At 31.6% G+C, this 18,957-nt stretch overlaps 1 protein-coding gene and 1 pseudogene across 1 annotated transcript; one reads left to right on the plus strand and one right to left on the minus strand.

Annotated features, from left to right (window-relative positions):
* Positions 1–685: 685 nt before the first annotated feature.
* Positions 686–8,315, minus strand: LOC128192050 (glycogen synthase kinase-3 beta-like). Its single transcript, XM_052864460.1, has 9 exons — positions 7,928–8,315; positions 6,811–7,001; positions 5,193–5,276; positions 4,775–4,885; positions 4,408–4,538; positions 3,788–3,894; positions 3,453–3,646; positions 3,080–3,266; positions 686–2,918 (listed from the first exon to the last, which is right to left on the minus strand). The coding sequence occupies exons 1-9, from the start codon at positions 8,010–8,012 to the stop codon at positions 2,767–2,769; spliced, it is 1,242 nt and encodes a 413-aa protein (XP_052720420.1). The 5' UTR covers positions 8,013–8,315; the 3' UTR covers positions 686–2,766.
* Positions 8,316–8,446: 131 nt separating this feature from the next.
* Positions 8,447–18,155, plus strand: LOC128192049 (uncharacterized; annotated as a pseudogene).
* Positions 18,156–18,957: the final 802 nt, after the last annotated feature.

The following is an 18,957-nucleotide window of genomic DNA, read 5'->3' on the forward strand; positions in this document are numbered from 1 at the left end:
TCAGTTCATATGACAAAATAGCACATGTAATAAGAAAGTTCACATGTGTAAAATATACAATGAAAATTTTGTCGTATAAATGGGGTTTTAGATATACATATACTGTAGTGTCATCCATTTGCTTTCTAATTTTTGTTTCTATTATTTACATGTATTAAAATTATTTATCCTGTGTGAATCCATTGAAATTTTGTTTTTAAAGATTTAAATTCTGTCTTCAGCAAACAATAATTAAAATATTTTTAACATACTAAATTGTCACATTTTTTATTGATTTAAAACATGGTTTGAAATAACTTTATAGTTATTTGATTTTAAAATTCAATTTCAAAATAGATATTTATATATTACACAAGATCCATCAAATAATATATTGGTGTGTTAAGCCACCTTAAACTTGGTACTAATGTTTTTATACAAATGAGCCAGGTTTACATATATTTATAATATTGTGATAAATTAATATAACCCAATCAAACTCGGTAATTGTCAAATAACAGTAAAAGGAGAGGGATCGAGCTTTATCCCTCTTTCTGTACACCAATATAAATGTTCATCAACTAGAGAACAAAACACATTCTGCACAATTATCGTATACATCTCAGCTGACTGGTAACCAGCAATGGTTAATAAAATATTCCCAAGTTTTTCAAGGAACATTTCCTGAAGAAGCAAAAAAAAATAGTGAACTTTTCAGTCATTTATTCTAAGTTAAACTTGTATTCCAGAACAATTTGTAATCATGTTTATTGTAAAAGATGCAGAGCTCTAGCATTCTTGTTAACATGTTCAAAGTTTATATCTACAAATGGCATTAACACTCGCACTGATGTTGCATCATGTTCACTTGGTGAAGAAAACGATGAAGGACGAAACCCATTTTGAAACATTGAAAGCTATGATACAGAGCATGCAAAATCCTTGACACTACTGTAGAATAAAATGTGTGTGAACACATCCATCTCACAAATGCCTAGTACACATTGTCCACTGATATTATATAAAGAAATGGAAAAACATTTCCCTGTGAAACTCTCAATTGTTGACAATTTTGTTCCAAGAATATCATTGTCTTTAAAATTTCGATTGCCAGAGTTGGGCAAGCACTGCATACATCTGTACATACACATAAAAGTAACAAACTGTGAACTGTATCTTTATGTAGAAGAAATTATGGTCATAGTTAGGTTTTCTGGGCTGTTAGTAATCAATTTGTACCAATTACAGTATTTTAAAACTATAGGAAAATACTAAAATGAATTTAATTCCTTCAATAAAATGTTTCTGAATTCCAGCTTTAATTTTTTATTAAAAGGGGGAGGGAGGGAGATTGAGTACATTGAAACAGATATTTTTCATCCTTGTAAAACGACTAGATATGTTTAGTGTTTTTAAGATCTGTGACATAAAAATATGATAAGAAATAAAGAAGTAAGCAAACTGATCTCATTACATGCCTTCACTTACATTTATAAAGTTGTATAGTTACAGTCTTTCTCAGATAATATTTACATTATTAAAAAATCTTTAACTTGAATAAAGGAAACTACAGTCTTAGAAAATTGATATATAAAGTCATTTTTGTGTTTTTATCATCTGAATGAGGTCAGTTGCAGTCAATAACAATATAAATGTATATAAACAATAAAAACAATGATTATACACTAATACATTAAGTTACGAACAAGACTAAATACACTGTTGATTCAGTTTAAAACAGGCCTATAAATATCTTGCCTACTTGTCACCCAACATAAAATGGACAACTCACACATAAACTCAGAGGAACTCGCACACATTCATACAACCACTTGTTAAAATTTTCAATAGTGAAATGCCTTTTTCTACAGTACAGAAACTAATGTAGCCTGTACTCATCCAATCAGCCTGAATATCAAAACACCTGAAACGTACCTTAGAATAGATTCAAGTGTTGTCATATATCTGTTTCAATGATGCTGTTACATGTTTAAACAAAAAGATAGTTCAGAGCAGTAGAGTTCATTATACACGTACTCAAGTCTACAAGAGATGACACCAACTAATTTTGTGCAGTGTGTTACCGTATTATTTATAAGAAGCTTACATTTGTCCGCAGAAATTGTAAAACCTCATAAATCCATTGTAAATTATTAAAGAAAAATTTACACTTTAGTTTTACAGCTTTCATGACTTTACATATATAATATCAAATCAAAAGAAAACGTCTAATAGCTTCAGCTTTCCTCTACTCGATATTGATCTTAAATAAGACTAAATATAACCATCATCACTAAACATGCAGTTGACAATAGGGCATTAATATAATCTCCAATGTAAAACGAGCAAATGTCTGTAATGGGAGTAGTTGAAACGGAAATCCCAAGCTTCGCCAATTCTTTTTTACAACTTTCACTACACCGGCACAAGTTCTTCCACAATTGTAAGGTTTAAGAAAAAAAAACTTTTTCATCACAATAAAATTCCACAAGGGAGCCCCATTAGGTTTATATTTGGTATCTGTTGAACAAGCAAAGGAAATATCAGAAACACTGTTCCTTTCACTTAGCAATCAGTCAGATTTCACTGAGTCTATTTGAGACATGAATATACAAATCACAGATTTGTTTGTGAAAATGAAAAGCTTGCAACAGCTTAGGATGACCATAATAATATGTCTCTGGCTGAAACTCCCATAGATAACATACAATAAACTTTCAATCAACGAAATGTTATCATAACAGTCAGTTTGCTTGTGAAGAGAGAAGCCCTAGCATGACTAGAACTTCACACAGGTTGTTCTGTGGCAGCTGTGGCACCCTGCGTGGTGCCTCCATCAGTGCCGGGGTTGGTGTCTCCAGTTACTGCTCCAGGATCACTTGCGTTTCTGGCATGTGGAGGTACAAGGACAGAATTCAGGTTAGGCTGAATTGCTAGTTCTGAAAAAAAAAATGAGAATTTTCATTTGCAATTATTATTTTATTTTGACGCATAGACTGAGCAAAAATACTGTGGAATAGTTAGAAAAAATGGTGGGTGGATTTTTCCAAAAAACCAAGAAAAAAACAACAACAAAAACACATTTAATATTTCAATTTACCTTGTGGAGTAAAATTCAGCAAAGGTGGTAATTCTCTGCCATTGGGCAACCTGGTGCTAGGATCTCTTAGTTCATCAAAAAAGGTGTGGGCACATGCCTCCAATGGGGAGATCCTAGCAGAGGGAGTATATTCCAGAAGGCGACTGACAAGCTGAATTGCTTCTGGAGGCGTCCTTGGCCGGAATACCTAACAATATGATGGTACTTTTTGTAAAACTCGTGCTTAGTTCAACAAATCCACACAAATAGATTAATGAAATTTCCATTGAATTTTGCAAATGAGATTTAGTTTATTGAAATATTAGAATGAAATATCAAATCAACAGAAATTCGTAAGATGCACTGTTTACTTTGGCTTCAGACCTACATGTACCTTTGTCCAAGGGTGAGCTTTAATTTGGGGAAACTTGAATTCAGTGTAATTTGGGTTCATTTCTCTGATCTGTTCTCTTGTTGGAGTTCCAAGAACTTTGATTATCTCCACTAGCTGGTCAACACCACTGTCACCAGGGAAAATGGGTTGTCCTAACAACAGCTCAGCCAAAACACATCCAGCTGACCATACATCTAATCAATATATACATAAATATTCTTAAATAGTTCTTATCTGATCAATAAATACAAAAATATTCTTAGATAACTCTTATTCAATTTGATGAATGTACAGCAGGCAGTAGCTAAAGCATGTTAAGTGACTTAAATACACACCAATCTGACAGGTGTAGTCTGAAGCACCAAAAATCAACTCAGGAGCCCTGTAGTAACGTGAACAGATGTACGACACATTGGGTTCTCCACGCACCAACACTTTTGCACTGTAAAGACACAAGTAATGTAAATGTAAGAGTTAAACTAAATGTGTTTAGCATATTTTCTATTCTTGTAAAAAGAGAAATATGAATTATTAATTGGGAATGATTATTTACATTTTGATCATATTGAAATGATTCATAATCATTGTCACTCACAGTAGGCTTAAAAATTATATCAAACAATTTGATTTGTTTTGATTTTACTACATACAAAACTCCTTTAAATTCTTATTGTAATCTCTTTGAAATAATGGAGCACTTCTCACTAAATAATGTTGACATTTCTTTGTTTCCCCCAATTTAAGAAATTTTTCCTTATAAAAGCACAGGGTTAATTGGGGAAAAATATGTAATTTAGCAAGAGATATCTTAATAGTAATTTTCACACATAAATTAGCAGTAGAAAATTCATATTAAGTCTACATGTGAATTTATAAACTCACAAGACATGTATTAAATGCAAATCTTTCAAAGATATAGCTTGAATATATCATTAAATGTCATGAATTTACTGACCTTCCAAAATCAATCAGCTTAAGAACACCAGTTTCAGGATCCAACAATAAGTTCTGAGGTTTGATATCCCTATGGCACACACCTTGCGAGTGGATGTAGGCTAGACTTCTAAATAACTGGTACATGTAAAGCTGTAATCATTAATAATAAAAGTTATATATCAAAACATAGAAAGAACTTATTACTTGTAGTCAGATCTTATCCATTATAGTTAAGATTTTCAAAAGATTTATTTGTATTCAAGGCCAAGGGTAAAGAACTTAAGACTTTAGAAGACTGAAACCACTTGTAAACAAATGAAATATTTACAAATATCTTTTATGAAAATAATGTTGGGATATATTAGTTGCCACATAGCTGTACAAACCTTAATGTAAAGAACTGGTATAGTTTGCTTCGATTTACTGTAATGCCTTGCTACTCTATAAACTGTCTCTGGTACATATTCCAACACCAGGTTTAAGAACACTTCATCTTTCTGAAATCAAAATTTAAAATTCAATGTATCTAGCTTCTGCACAAAAATATAATAGACTAAATCAATTACGGTTCTTTTAAATGCAAAAATCTGCAGCAAAATTATCTAGGATGCAATGTTGATTGGTGAAGAAATTTACATTTTCAAATCTAGAGTATCTTAATGTTGAGATTAATCTTAGATTAAAAATTCTCTTTCTTCCACTGGAAATATTTGCACACCTTTTTACATGCAACAGGAAACTGACACTATTGTAATATTTCAGGTAATTCAATTTCAACTGGTATTTTCTCTTGTGTGCTCTCACCTTTTCACCAGCAGAATAAAAGAAGTATTTCAGCTTGACTATGTTAACATGCTCTAGCTTTCTCATGATCTGTAATTCTCGATTCTGAAATAAAAAGTTAATATCATAATAATTTTTTTTAATACGTTAGCATAAATATATATTTCTTTATCAATACAGTAACAGAAATAATATTTAAAATAATATTCTGAATAATTCTGAATAATAATATATGAAGTACTTGAGGTTAAGATCTTTCATAATTTGCAATAGCATTGTTATGCATGTCATTTTTTATCTACTATCTGCAATTCGTTTCTATCCCCAAGCCTTGGCAACAACATTAAGTAATTAGTTAAAAATCATATTACATTACATTTATATTTATTTATAAATCCATGTCATTTTTTATCTACTATCTGCAATTCGTTTCTATCCCCAAGCCTGGGCAACAACATTAAGTAATTAGTTAAAAATCATATTACATTACATTTATATTTATTTATAAATCCAATTAAGGTTATATCAATATGCAATAAGTCACAAATCCAATAAGACTTCAGTTCAATGTAATATCACAGGGGTTTTCCTACTGTTTTTAAACTGGGTCCAGGGTCTATGGAATTAGGAAAATTAAAGCGTAAACTGTTCAAATTGGGAAAATTACAAAACGTACTATAGTTTTATTTGAGGACCAACCTATGGCAAAATTTTATACTTTATTACTTCTCCCCAACTGAAATTAGTGAGAAGTTTGGAAGACTTAATTTATTTTATGAGGTAACAATGATATATACAGATTTTAAACTAATCTTTAAATAATAAGTGTTACTAAAATAAAATAGATGAAAACACACACTTACATTCAAATATTGAAAGAAAATATTTTTTCCTCCAAATTTCTTAGTTTTCCAATTTGTAAAGTTTATTAAATTCATTCATATTTCCCTTTTATAGACGAAATGTTTCTTAATAATTATGTAAGCCAACTGACAAACATGCAATAAAATAATTCTTTGCAATATGGCAATATTTGCATTTGGGGGTATTAGTCCTACCCTTTGACTCAATTACAACCATTATACAGAGAATCTCTTTTAATTTTGTAAATAACTGCAGATTTACCATTTTATGATAGTTTGAGCATTTCATTGGCACAATTAACTAATTATAAACTACCAATTTTAAAAAATCATCACTATAAAAGCAAATAACATCGGTTGAAATTAATTCACAGGATGAGGAAATTCTGGCGAAATAAGGAAACCGAATGTGTCAATGAAGTCGCCCCCTAGTTGGTCCATTATTTATGCTCAGTAATAAACAAAAATGAAGAAAAAAAGCTGTTGAAGTTTCATTTTACATACCAGCAGAACATCTTCTGATATTCAAAAATATTGACACTTGATTGGGAAAAATGGATCTGGATTTGGGAAATATATCGGTAATTTTTGGATTGGGAATGGGTCCGGTAAACGGACCCAAAACTAAGCATAGAAAACCCCTGTATCAAAACAGTATTACACAGGAAATATCAATCCCATGTTTTTGCAAAACTTGGTTAAAATGATACATATTATGATCAATAAGCTGTCATTAAAGTTTAAAAATGTATATACATGGACTTCAAAATACCTACCTTGAACCTTTTGTCTTGCAATACTTTCTTTATTGCTACAAGTTCATTTGATTCTACTAATTTGGCTTGATAAACAACCCCAAAAGACCCATTTCCAATGACTTTAGCATCTGTATAAGAAACTTCCTGAGTTCTGTCGGAGCCAGACCCAGCTGTGGCCAGCACTGTTGTTATCTTGCTGCCATCCTTATCTGCAAAATTCCAAGAACATTATTCACTTAATATTTTACAAAATTGTTAATAGATATATGAAAATGAAACGCTATCTATACAACAAAAAAAAAACCCTGCAAATTTTAATCTCAATATGTTTGATCCATAAAATAGGAACTCCTCTAAAATTGGGCCCCTTAAATCTGCATTTGACATACATGTAGCCTATGCAAACAACTACCAAGTTGACAACAAAATTAATTAGATTGAACTGTATATTTATACGAAATTGCATCAGCAATATACATTCATTAATTTTAAAAGCTGATTCTATCAGCCCAATAGAAAATCGATTTACATTATACATATATTGCAAATTAGACAACATAAGTATACAATGTTAATGTTGGATTACTCGACTTTTTTGCATTACTTAAAATTCTTGTATATTTGATCAAGTGCACAATTTTAATGTTGAATTAGGTTTATTGTTTTGTAATGTTTCTGTAATAATCTAAATTGAAGCAATTCTCGTGTATTGATCATGTGACAGCTTACATGAAACAACTGCAAATAGGGGAAAACAAAATCTTTCACGTTATTTTGAAAGTTTTATTCGCAAATTCATATTCAAGTGTTTATCAAGAATATGAAAATACAAGAAATAGATTACTTCTATTCACATTCATGTAAGCAAAGTCAACATACAAGGAATTGTATGTACCTGAAAACAAAATGACCTTTCTACACTGACTACCGCGCAGTTAAACAAAAAAATATGTTCACTTAAATAAGATAAAACAAAAATATAACGATAAAGGCAAATAAAATTGACTTCATTTGTTGAAATACATATACTAATTATGGACTATTCTTTCCACATATACATCGTCCCATTACGTCGCCATGTTGTTTCTGACTGACCTAATTTGGCCTAGCTACTGATGGAGAATCAATCACTTACTTATGGTCCTCATCCCTCCAAATTGAGCGTTAGAACCAGATTTAACACCCTCAGCAATCGACGTGGTCCGAGGACGCGTACTCATTGTCTTTTTAAAACACAGTCATTAAAACGTACTTTGTAAAAGTACAGCCTAAGCTTTATGTTACATCTCCCAATGGCGCTCGTGAAACCTGACGGATATTTTTTTCGTCTTACACGGAATCACAAAAATCTCTTCAAAACTCCAAAGGAATAGTTCATTCTTTCTTAAAACAACACACTTGGCTGTGATAGATACACAGCCAGGGGGTCGGAATGTCCTCGTCTACCCCAAATAATTCTATAGTGAATATCACACAATGCTATGCAAATTTGGTTTCCAATGGGTGAGCTACAATGACGGATGATCGGTTCCGAGTGATTGTCGTGAGAACACGGTAGATGTAACAACCAATGAAAACTAGAAAAATTCATTCGTCATTTTCCGATAAACGCAATCGTCTCTCTCCGTCATTTTCCGTTTTGACGTCACTAGTGTATTCACTAAAACGTTTGAGATCTTAAAGACGCTTGAGTTCGAGCTGTAGCTGCCGAAAAAAAAAATATATGATATAGGTAGTTTAAGGTCGAAATGTCATGAAAGTATTTGTAAAAAAAAAGACTAAACAAAAAGTTACACAACATGAAAAAAAATCAGGAGGCTGCAACTTAAAACTATGTTAATCATCTAAGGAAATTCGAACTCATTAATAGGATAATTTTTCATATATGGATTGGTAATTTCCATTCATTGATTTCTTATTAGGATATTTAAAAAGATAATATCTTCAGTTTTGACTACGAAATTGACATTAAATTTGTCTGTCCAAAGTAACTGCTTCCGTCAATTTTTGATGATTTTTAATTCAAGTAAACATACTTGTCATGAAAGTACAATTCAAATTAATAAAAGGGAAATATGCAAGACCGCTTCCTAAATGGTACAGCTTCTGTATATATGTGGAGAATTTCACATGAACAAAAACAAACATTGACAGCTGAGATTTAAATTGGAAGTGTTTACATCTTTCTCCATTAGAAAGCACTCCCACCATCGAAAAATTGTTTATTGTTATCATTTGGGGTACTTAATTTGTTTGCAGTGCCAAATCCCCATCATCAACAGAACCCACAGGTTTTCTCTCCATTACACTGCTTTCAATGTTTAAAAGCATATGCAGCGTAATGATAGAAACCTCTTGGTTAATTTCGATGATGTTGATAAAGGAAACTCTTTGGCAAACTTAAAGGAGATGACATTAAACTTTGTTTGAAGATATCTAAAACTCTACATTCAATTATCTCATGATATCAGAATTATTTGTAATAATATCAAAGCCTAAGCTTATCAGCTTATCTTTAAAAATTTATATTTATAATCCAAAAATCATCGTTTACCACCAGACCAATTGATTATGAGTCTGTGTGGGTACGAGTCGGTTTTGATACGACTTCACTTGATTCCTCGACGATGAATTCCCATAGACTTTCTATTTTTGGTTATGTATTGAAACTGAAGTGATAAAGGGGACATTTCAGAACAGATAATTTGGACTTTTTTCATTCTAGTGAATGGATGTAGTTTGGGCACATAGGTATTTATGATTATCAAGATATTACACAAAAATTGGTGGAAACAGAAACTTGGGACAGAGTATAAGAATGCAAGTTTTAGTAGTACCTTTTTACAAACATTTTTTGCTATTAAAACATTTCCTATTTAGACATTTAAATAGTCTTGAAATCTTTTAGGAAGCAAGTATAGTTGTATTTCAGTGTGAACCAAAATTGATTTTAAATAGCATGCAGTGATTTTTTAAAACTATAAATAAGAATATGCTGGTATGATTTAATGAATACAGATTGATCTATGAATTACCATAATGGATGAACTTGAAGATGGTGCAGATATGCAGAACAATTCTGTAGAGAAAGAGGAAATAAAGCCCGTAAAAAGGAAAGGCAGGCCACCAAAAGCTAAGTGTGAACCGAATGAAGGCTGCTCTAGTCCTAAGGTAAAAGCAGGACTCATTGGTTACAGTACTATAATTATTTGAATACTAACATCATTTCAGATGAAGTTAGAGCAATGCCATAGAAATTAGAACCATACAGGCTGTTGTGCCTCTATCAATTATCTAATTTTCATTTTTTCTTCAGCGTGCAAGATCTTTCAGAAGAAGAGCAGGCAAAGCTAAGGAGATTTACCAACCAAAACATGTGACTTGGAAGCTGAAAGAGAAAAAATTGCTTTTACAAGCTCTAAAGAAGTAAGTATGTTTGAAGGTACTAGGTATATAAATATTGATTTATTTAAGGTTTATTGATATTGGTTTCAATTGTTTGTCATAATGAGCAACCATTTAGAGTAATAATATCAATACAAAGTTTTAATATCTAGACATATTAGGTGTCACAACAGCTCTGTGTAAATGAATTACAATTTATTTTCTATTTGGTATTCAAAATTTAAGTGTGCATAGTACACAAGATCTAGATCACTAGATCAGATTGATACAAAGCATTCTTTTCAGTTTTTCTCCAACAGATATAGAGTCAATTCAGAGTTTGGTTAAAAGTAAAACAAAGGAAGAGGTTTGTATAAAATACATTTATGTATACAAAATACTTAGAAATAGTGTAAAATGAGTTCCAATTATATAGTAAATAAGTATAGTTCCTTTAAGTTTCTCCAATTTTGCCTTTACCTGTGTTTAAATGGGAAGTACTTTTACTTTTTAAAAAAAATAAATAGGTCTATACAAATACTGTCAAGTTTGAATTTCCAAAACCTTGGTACTGATTTTATATAATGGTATCCCTCACCAGTAATTTGCATATATTCAGGAAACCGGCATCAAAAAATGAGTATTTAGAACTCTGTTTAAATAACAGTTTGATATTCTGTGTCGATATTATCACCAAGGCAGTTTCTAAATGGCTTGTATATTGTATGTAAAAGGAAAAACTTAAATTGAGAAGGTAGTGTGAAGAAAAATACTGCTTAATACATGTAGTAAGTAAATAACAAGAACAACAAAACAACATTGCCGTACATAAAAATATCTGATTTTTTTTTGGGGGGGGGGGGGGTTATATACTCCAGTGCATATAAATGTGCTTAATTAATTAAGCTATAATTATTCACTGTTTTCAACTATTAGATCTCTCTTACAGATTTCACATTATATTGAAAAAATGAAGAAAGGAGCCGTCCGGAAAATAAAAGGTACATACATTTTGTCATTGTTCCATTGAACTGTCCATATAAAGTGAGTAAAAATCCTATTTTTGATCAATATGTTAATCTAGAGCCAAGAAGGGGTCGATTTTTTAAACTTAATTCATACATACTGCTTCTAGTATCAATCAGAAAAGAACAAAGGTTCAAGAAGAGTAAAACTTATAAGGCTTCTTTTTAAAAGCCATCATATACATGTAGATATGGATGCTCATTTGGCTTTTAGCCAATTAAGATACTCATGTTATACCCACATAGATGTCTGTTATAATGAGATTTTTTTTTTAAATATTGTGGAATCATAAAATTTCATGGTGGCTCAATTTTTGTGGTATTTGAGGGTAGCCCTCGATCTCCCAAGAATTTACATTCTTGACAAGAACAAATTTTGAAAGAGTTAGATTCTTTTACTGAAACTGAAAACAGACTCCTGAATGAAATTACATCCCCATGAATAAGTAAAAAACCCACAATCCATGAAAATTGGCTCCCATGAATTTCAATGATTCCACAGTAGAGCATACTTTTAAAAAGTTTTTCTCCTACCAAAATAAGTTTATCCAAATTTTATTTTATTTATTTGGAAATACTGTTTAAGAATATCAAGTTTTGCCAGCCAAAATTACTTAAAAATAAAAAAAATTAGTTCTAATTATGGAACAGTAACTTAAATATTATGTGGTTAACTGTGGTTTCTTTGTGGACTGAAACAAAAAGAAATATATGGGCTTCTGATTATGTGTACCCGTGTGTTGAGAAATTATGAAAAAATACAATCTGGTAAGCTTTTGTAGGCTTTTGCAAGCTTTTGGTCGACAAAATATTTAATCCAATGAAGAATTGATATTTGTTTAATTTTTTTTTCAATCACTAACATTGATTGAAGAGGTTGTGTATATAATATATAGAGTCATTCTTTATTTGCTCAATATATATAATCATATTGTGGCAATATGAACAACATATTACATAAGTAAAATGATATTTATAGACATTTAATTGGCATGATACAATATCAGATATGAAATAGAGACACAGGATAACATGCGTACCAAAAAACAATTTATGAAATAATGTTGCTGTTTTTAAAAGCTAAATATAGATATATCCCCAGATTACACAAATCTTTATAATTTTGGACACTTAATTTTATTGATTTATAAACAGATGATTTTTCCAAGTTATATTTCTTAATATATTTTAATCGTTTTTTTTTTTTCGGAGGACACTTTAAGACAAAAGATTGCTGTTGCACTTTATGATCGAGTTTCAAAGGGTTCATCTTTTAAAGGCATCCATCTTCCAGGCTATACTAAATAAATGTTTTGCAGGAGCAGTCAAAGCTTGGACTGGAAAATACTGTTTGACGATCTTTATCTTAGGATATATTTAGTGCAATAATAGATTAAATATAAAAATCTTGGATTTCTATCAGTCCAAACTAATGTACAGTGTAATTAATATACAAGAGAGAGAGACAGAGAGAAAGAGAGAGAAAATAAGTAAAAATTTTTCAAATGGGTTATAATATTGGAAGTGATATTGATTTTCATCATGGATGGACAGTGCATTCATTTTGCTTTTAAAGGTGCATGTCTGTCTCCTATTCTATTGTGACATAGCGAAGGGAAGGGGTGTTTAGCACTTCTTATAACAATAGATTGTTTTGATACTTAGATTATCCTGGGGGCATAGTGTGTTGTTGACACATTTCTTATTGAAGTGCAAACTAAATTGTTTAAATGATTCAAAACTCTTAATAACAACACTCTTAAAAATGTTATGAAATTGTGCTGTTATCTTTAGTAATATAAACAATTCAAAAATGAATTTTAAAAAACCTTTTTTAATAAAACATGTACAATTAAAACATTTTTTTCGCAATTAGAATTATTTCTTTCTTGTTTAAAAATAAATTTAACCAAATTCAATTTCAACTATTCATTTATTCATCACATTTTTTAAAGTGAACACGCATAAATATGCATAGTAATGCAAAGTAATGCCATGTAATGCCAGCATTACACTAGATTTTGGAAAGTACCGTAATGCATTACACAAGCATTACTTGTAATGCTAATTTTGAGGCATTACACATAATTGACATTACTAGCATTACTTTGAAAACATGTAATGCATTGCAATGCATTACCATTACATTTAGCATTACCCCAAGCCTGGTATATATACATGTATCACTTTCAGAATTTTTCAAAACTTCTTTTGTATTCATGCAATGTTATGAAGATTTTTAAAATCAGGACAAAGTTGCTCCACATGTGAATCATGATCTTATAATCATTGACACCGATGATTTGATTCAAAGACTGCACGTGGGCAATGTCTCACTGACAGGCTGTGAATGTCGGATCATTAGGGAGGCTTAGTTTATTTGTAATTTGATCTGATGATCTACATTTATTAATGAGACATGATTATATTCTTACCCACCTTTTTAAACATCAATGACATTTAATAAATCATGATATCTTTTATGAATGTGTTGTTTTAGTGAGTAAAATACTTACATGCATATGTTGTGGTGTGGATGTCAATTGCTTCAAACATTTTTTATATCTTGACACTCTTCATTTTCTGTATTTTAGTTTAAAATATTTGAATAAAAAAAATTTTGTGGCATTATTTAATATCATATTTTTTTTTTATTTCTCAGCAAACAAAGCTCCAAAAGCACCAATAGAGGTAGGAAAGTTTGGATCTTAAAAACTAAGTAATATATTTACATATCTCAGACATTTCAAATGATTTGTAAAGTAATATACCTCTACATCTTGTGACTTTCAGTTTTAGAATACCCGAGATGCTGAGGTGCCTTCTTTAATTCATTAGGACAAATGAATGAATTTGTTTTCGTCTTTTGTCCTGAGCCAGTCGTACAAACTTGCAAACATTTTCAGTTTTTTAGAATCTGTAAGGTCAACGTTGACCAAAGGTTTGTTACATCTGTAAGGGAAGGGGAACATTTATGTCAATTGTGTAATAATAATAAGGAGCTGTTAAATCTAGGGAAAAAAAAAAAGTAAAAACAGATTCTCTTTTCCTGCTTTGGTATTGTTAGGATGAGTATGGATGCCTCTGCCAAAACCGTGCAATTCAAAACCAGAAAAAATTCCAATTATTTGCAGTTTCTTTTACATGTATTTTCTTTGCAGATATTGTACTTACTGAAATGAAATTTGGTATACAGATTTATCATAATGATATCTAGTTCAAGTTAATTTTGGGTACAATCAACTAATTTTTGAGTTATGCACCTTTGACTTTGAAAAATTCTAATTATTTGCAGTTTTCGTTCATTTTCTTCACAGATGTTACAATTATTTGCAGATTCCATTCGTTTTCTTCGCAGATGTTTCCAAGGGAGGGGGCATAAGTGTTTTACAAACATCTCTTGTTAAAAAAATGTTAAAAATGTATCTTTCCTTTTATTTCAGTACTGGTTAAATTTACTGAGTGATTTGACATCTCAGGAAAAGAAAGACTACACTATTAATTTAGGAAAGGTAATACATTGTACATGTATAGCTGAAAAATTATGTCATTTTTGGTCAGGATCTTAACCTTTTTAGAACCATTTTAACAAGACCTTGGACTTTCGGTTAGACGTAGCTATCTATTTCCTGCGTCAAAACAAGTTAAAAATGATGCGGTTTCAAGCGAAATATGCACCTTTTGCATAGTCTTAGCTCAAAAGGCAGACAAATCTTGTTGATTTCAAAGAGCCATGGCTGAGTGGCCAGCAATGAAATAGACAGGCCTACGTCACATTGCTGTTTGACACAACTACCCGAAGTCCAAGCTCTTGTGAAAATGGTTCTCTATCAGAATAGTATTTTGTATCATATAACATGTACATACTTGTTTCACAAAGAGCTGTGTATTTGTAGGTACAGTATATGCTATTTTTAACTGTATTCTTAATGTTTTGTCAGAATATTTCAATGATTCTGTGTCGAATTCAATTTCATTTTAAATAAGAAGTATACCAAAATATTGTTCATTTGTTGCGACTCTGTGAATTTTTCTCCTTTCAAAATAGCAGTAAAAAACTTAAATGGCAGCATTTGAAGCAATATTATTGCTGCCTAGGAAAGAAGTCATTATATAATGGCCTTAATTTTATTACCAGTGCCATGCAACTCTAACTTCACAACATTTTGTAAAGTGTGTTGAAACTTTATGGGTGATTTGGGGTTGCACTGCTTATGACAGAAGCCAGGAAACTGGTACACTTCTCACTATTCAGCAGTTTGAAAAATAACAGAGATCTTTGTGATTTTAAACAGTTTGTACAATTAAACTTAGTATACATGTTTAATTTTATGAAATATAGGTGATGTCCATCATTGCTAACTTTGAGGTGTTTCCGGAGCCTGGACCTAGTACCCCAGACTACAAAGCAATCTACAAATACATCTCTGGCATGTTGTCTGAGAGTGAACTTCCTGACCTTGGAAAGCTAGGTATCAGATTGTTCACAGAGATTGACATATTTTAAAAAGTTTTGATGCTTGCAGGTTTACTATATTCCTCTGTTTTATACATCTGTTGAACGTTTTGTTGCCCAAATTCAGTGTGTAGCATTAGTAGGAGGGGAAAATATAAATTATGAAATTCATAGTCATCCTTATGAGTCATACATTTTAGTGAATACATGTATGAATGCAGTCTTCAAAATTTAATTTTCTACTACTCGACATTCAACAAACAAACTAATGACTTGTTATGATGAGCAAGGGGGCCTCTATCAAAATTGTAAAATATATGGCTGAATGGTCAGATGTGATGGTTTTAGGGAGTGGCTTTAGTAGTCATAAAATAAATGTCCATCAATTCTTTAAATTTTTTCTTCTCTGTTTATAAATAAAATCCTTGCAGTTAGATATTGACTCTTTTGCAAGTACTTGTTTTATAAAATTTAAATATTTATACTTTTATACACCGGTATTTGTATGTACATGTATATATTTAGCTGCAGGAGTGCAGCTCATGTCTGAAAATTTCTTTCTACTGATTAATCTTATTTCTGAATGCAATCTGTACAAGTTTTCTAAAAATTCCTTGGACAATTTACTACAGATATCATTACTTTACTAACCTCTAATATTCTTATAAACACCATCACCAGCCCAGTAAAGTAAAGTGGTTTGGTTTGTTTACATGTAAAAATAGTGACTATTGATCAGTGCAAAAATCCAACATACTTCATTTTCTGATGTTGGCTAGTTTGTTTTTTAAAGGGAAGCATTAATTATATGGCAAGTAAACAACAACACCAGTAGTAAATTGTCGGAAGAATATAATGGTACATGTACTTATTATTTCCACAAAATATTTATGGATCCAAGGTTAATTGGTCCCAAACTAGCTTAAGTTTTTGTGTGCTGTAAATTGCAACTTTTTAACATGTAAGGAATTGTGCCTCCCAGGTTGTCAATCCAATTTTTTTCAGACTGGCAGTTACAGCGGCTATATATTATGAATAAATGGTAAAAAAGAATATATCCATAGGTATTGATATATGAATTTATTTAGATTCACGCTAATTTTGTAGAATCAGCTGTCATTTTGGATTTGCTGCATGGTCTTGTCGATTTTCTTCGTTCACATCACACCACTAAACAGAGGGAGGTCATGCTCTGGAAATACAATCTGCTGGCAGGAAAAGTTGACATGAATGATCCCCTTCAAGCCCTCATTAAAGCCAGGAAAGCTATTGAAAATGGTAAGTAATTCACAAGTCACTGTGAAATCATTAGAATTCGTGGTGGCTCAATTTTTGTGGTATTTGTGGGTACCCTAATCCACGAATTTAAATCCTAGGTGAAAACTAATCATAAAAGATTAAGTATTTTTACTTAATTTATTTTTAAAAATTGGCCCCCACAAAATTATATGAATCCACAATATTGTTTACCTTCAGAAGAAAAGTCATGGAAAAAATTTTATGGCAATAAGGATGTCTCTTAAAAGACTAACTTTTAGGCAAATTATTTTTCCTACTCTTGTTCAACCTTATAGTGACTTTTCTGTTCTAGTCCAACATTGTAGCTACCATAGCTAGTCAGACATAGATTGATAACAATGGATCCATGTTCTATGACTTCAATCATTTTGTGATTTTTGATCACAAATTTCCATTTTCTTTTCCTTTTAGATTTCTCTGATCTCTGCCCAGAAAATGGGAATAGTCAGCCTAAGTCTTCCACTGCACAATCTTCTACCCAGAGCTCTGTTGAAAATCACCCAGGAACTTCTACCCAACCAACACAAGAAAGCGTCCAATCAGATACACAAATTAACTCAAAATCCAGTTCTTCTGAGAAAGAGCCTGGCAGCTTACAGACTGCAAAAAAACGTAACTTGGGAAAAGAAAGAACAAAAGCCTCTAAAACTCCCTGTCCCAGGAAACCCACTTTGTTTACTATGAATCCCCTGTGTATTCCTGTAGATTTGATCAAAATGACTCCCATTATGAGGGTTCCACAAGGACAGTTGAATCGTTTAGTACCACCTCCTTTACCAAACACGCAGAGAAAAGTTACAGATCCGATGATGCCACAGGTACACACTACAAACATTAGTCCACACCCCAAGCTTCCTGTGAGGAGGCAGCAACAGTTGCACCCCGCCATGCAGGGGTCACGTCAAGGAGTGGTGGGGAGCAACGAGGTGTATATTTGTGAGCTCCACCCAGATCAAGTGATTGTAAATCCTAAAGCCCGAAAAATGAAAGAGAAAACCAAAAAATCATTTCCACCAAAAGATCAAACACATAGTTAGAGGATCCAAATCATGGTATGAATGGAATCAGTTGAATAAGAAGGACTGCAATGCACATCATTTTGAGTTTTATGTTTGTGTTTCTGGCTCCAACAATTAATGTATATTCATGTTGATCTGTGAGTAACATGAACTGGAAATTAAAACTGAGTTAATGATCTTTGTCAGTATTTTCTGCATATGTTCTCCATTAGTATAGAGTTATCTTTCCTAGCATTATAGTTACAAAAGAAACGAGTACCGTATATCAAAAAACAGAGTTATGACCTCTAAGCACTCTATAGCACTCTGTAATCTATAACTATTGCTTAAAGTAGGCGTAGAAATAATCCTGTTCTTCTTATAAATGTAATGCAGGACTTGGTTTTTAGCCATATTTGCACAATGGTCAAGTGGAAATCAAATATATTACATAAAAAGATAATGAAAAAGCAAAAAATATAATATAATTTCTGTGTCACTGGTTCATAGGCCCTTGGTAAATACATGTAGATTTATTGTTGAAAGTAAGCTGTTTTGATGAACTTTATATTTGTTTTGAATGTGATTATAACACTGAAACACTCCCTCTTTTCATCAGACTCTGCGTAAATATTGATTGTTTACAATAACAATGGCTGATAAATTGTTCGATAATAATATGATGTTGTTCCAAAGAGGAAGTTATTTTCTTTTCTCTCTAAAAACTTATGTTGTAATTCACGAATTGCCTTTTTAAATTGCAATGATTTGGAAGAAAGGGTTTCAAAGTGAGTAATGTATTTTAAGAAGGCTGTTTGACTTGTTCACGTCCGGTCACGTGGCTGCTTCGGCAGTAGGATCGACCCGCCCACGATTATGCCGTCATGGCGTTTACAACCCGCTTCCTTAAAGAGAAATGTGAATCAATGTTTTTTTTTAAAAACACAATGATCAAATGGTGGTGGTTGTACGCTGAACATAAATTTTTGACTAGGTTGAGTTG

The sequence above is a fragment of the Crassostrea angulata genome, chromosome 7 (genome assembly GCF_025612915.1).
Source record: "Crassostrea angulata isolate pt1a10 chromosome 7, ASM2561291v2, whole genome shotgun sequence".
Lineage (NCBI taxonomy): Eukaryota > Metazoa > Mollusca > Bivalvia > Ostreida > Ostreidae > Magallana > Magallana angulata.

Excerpts from the sequence above, each read along its gene's own strand:
- LOC128192050 (XM_052864460.1), bottom strand. The coding sequence starts at position 8,012 with ATGAGTACGCGTCCTCGGACCACGTCGATTGCTGAGGGTGTTAAATCT. Across the intron at positions 3,895-4,407 it reads AAGCTGATTGATTTTGGAAG|TGCAAAAGTGTTGGTGCGTG; the intron begins GTCAGTAAATTC and ends GTGTCTTTACAG. Across the intron at positions 3,267-3,452 it reads AAGCTCACCCTTGGACAAAG|GTATTCCGGCCAAGGACGCC; the intron begins GTACATGTAGGT and ends TCATATTGTTAG.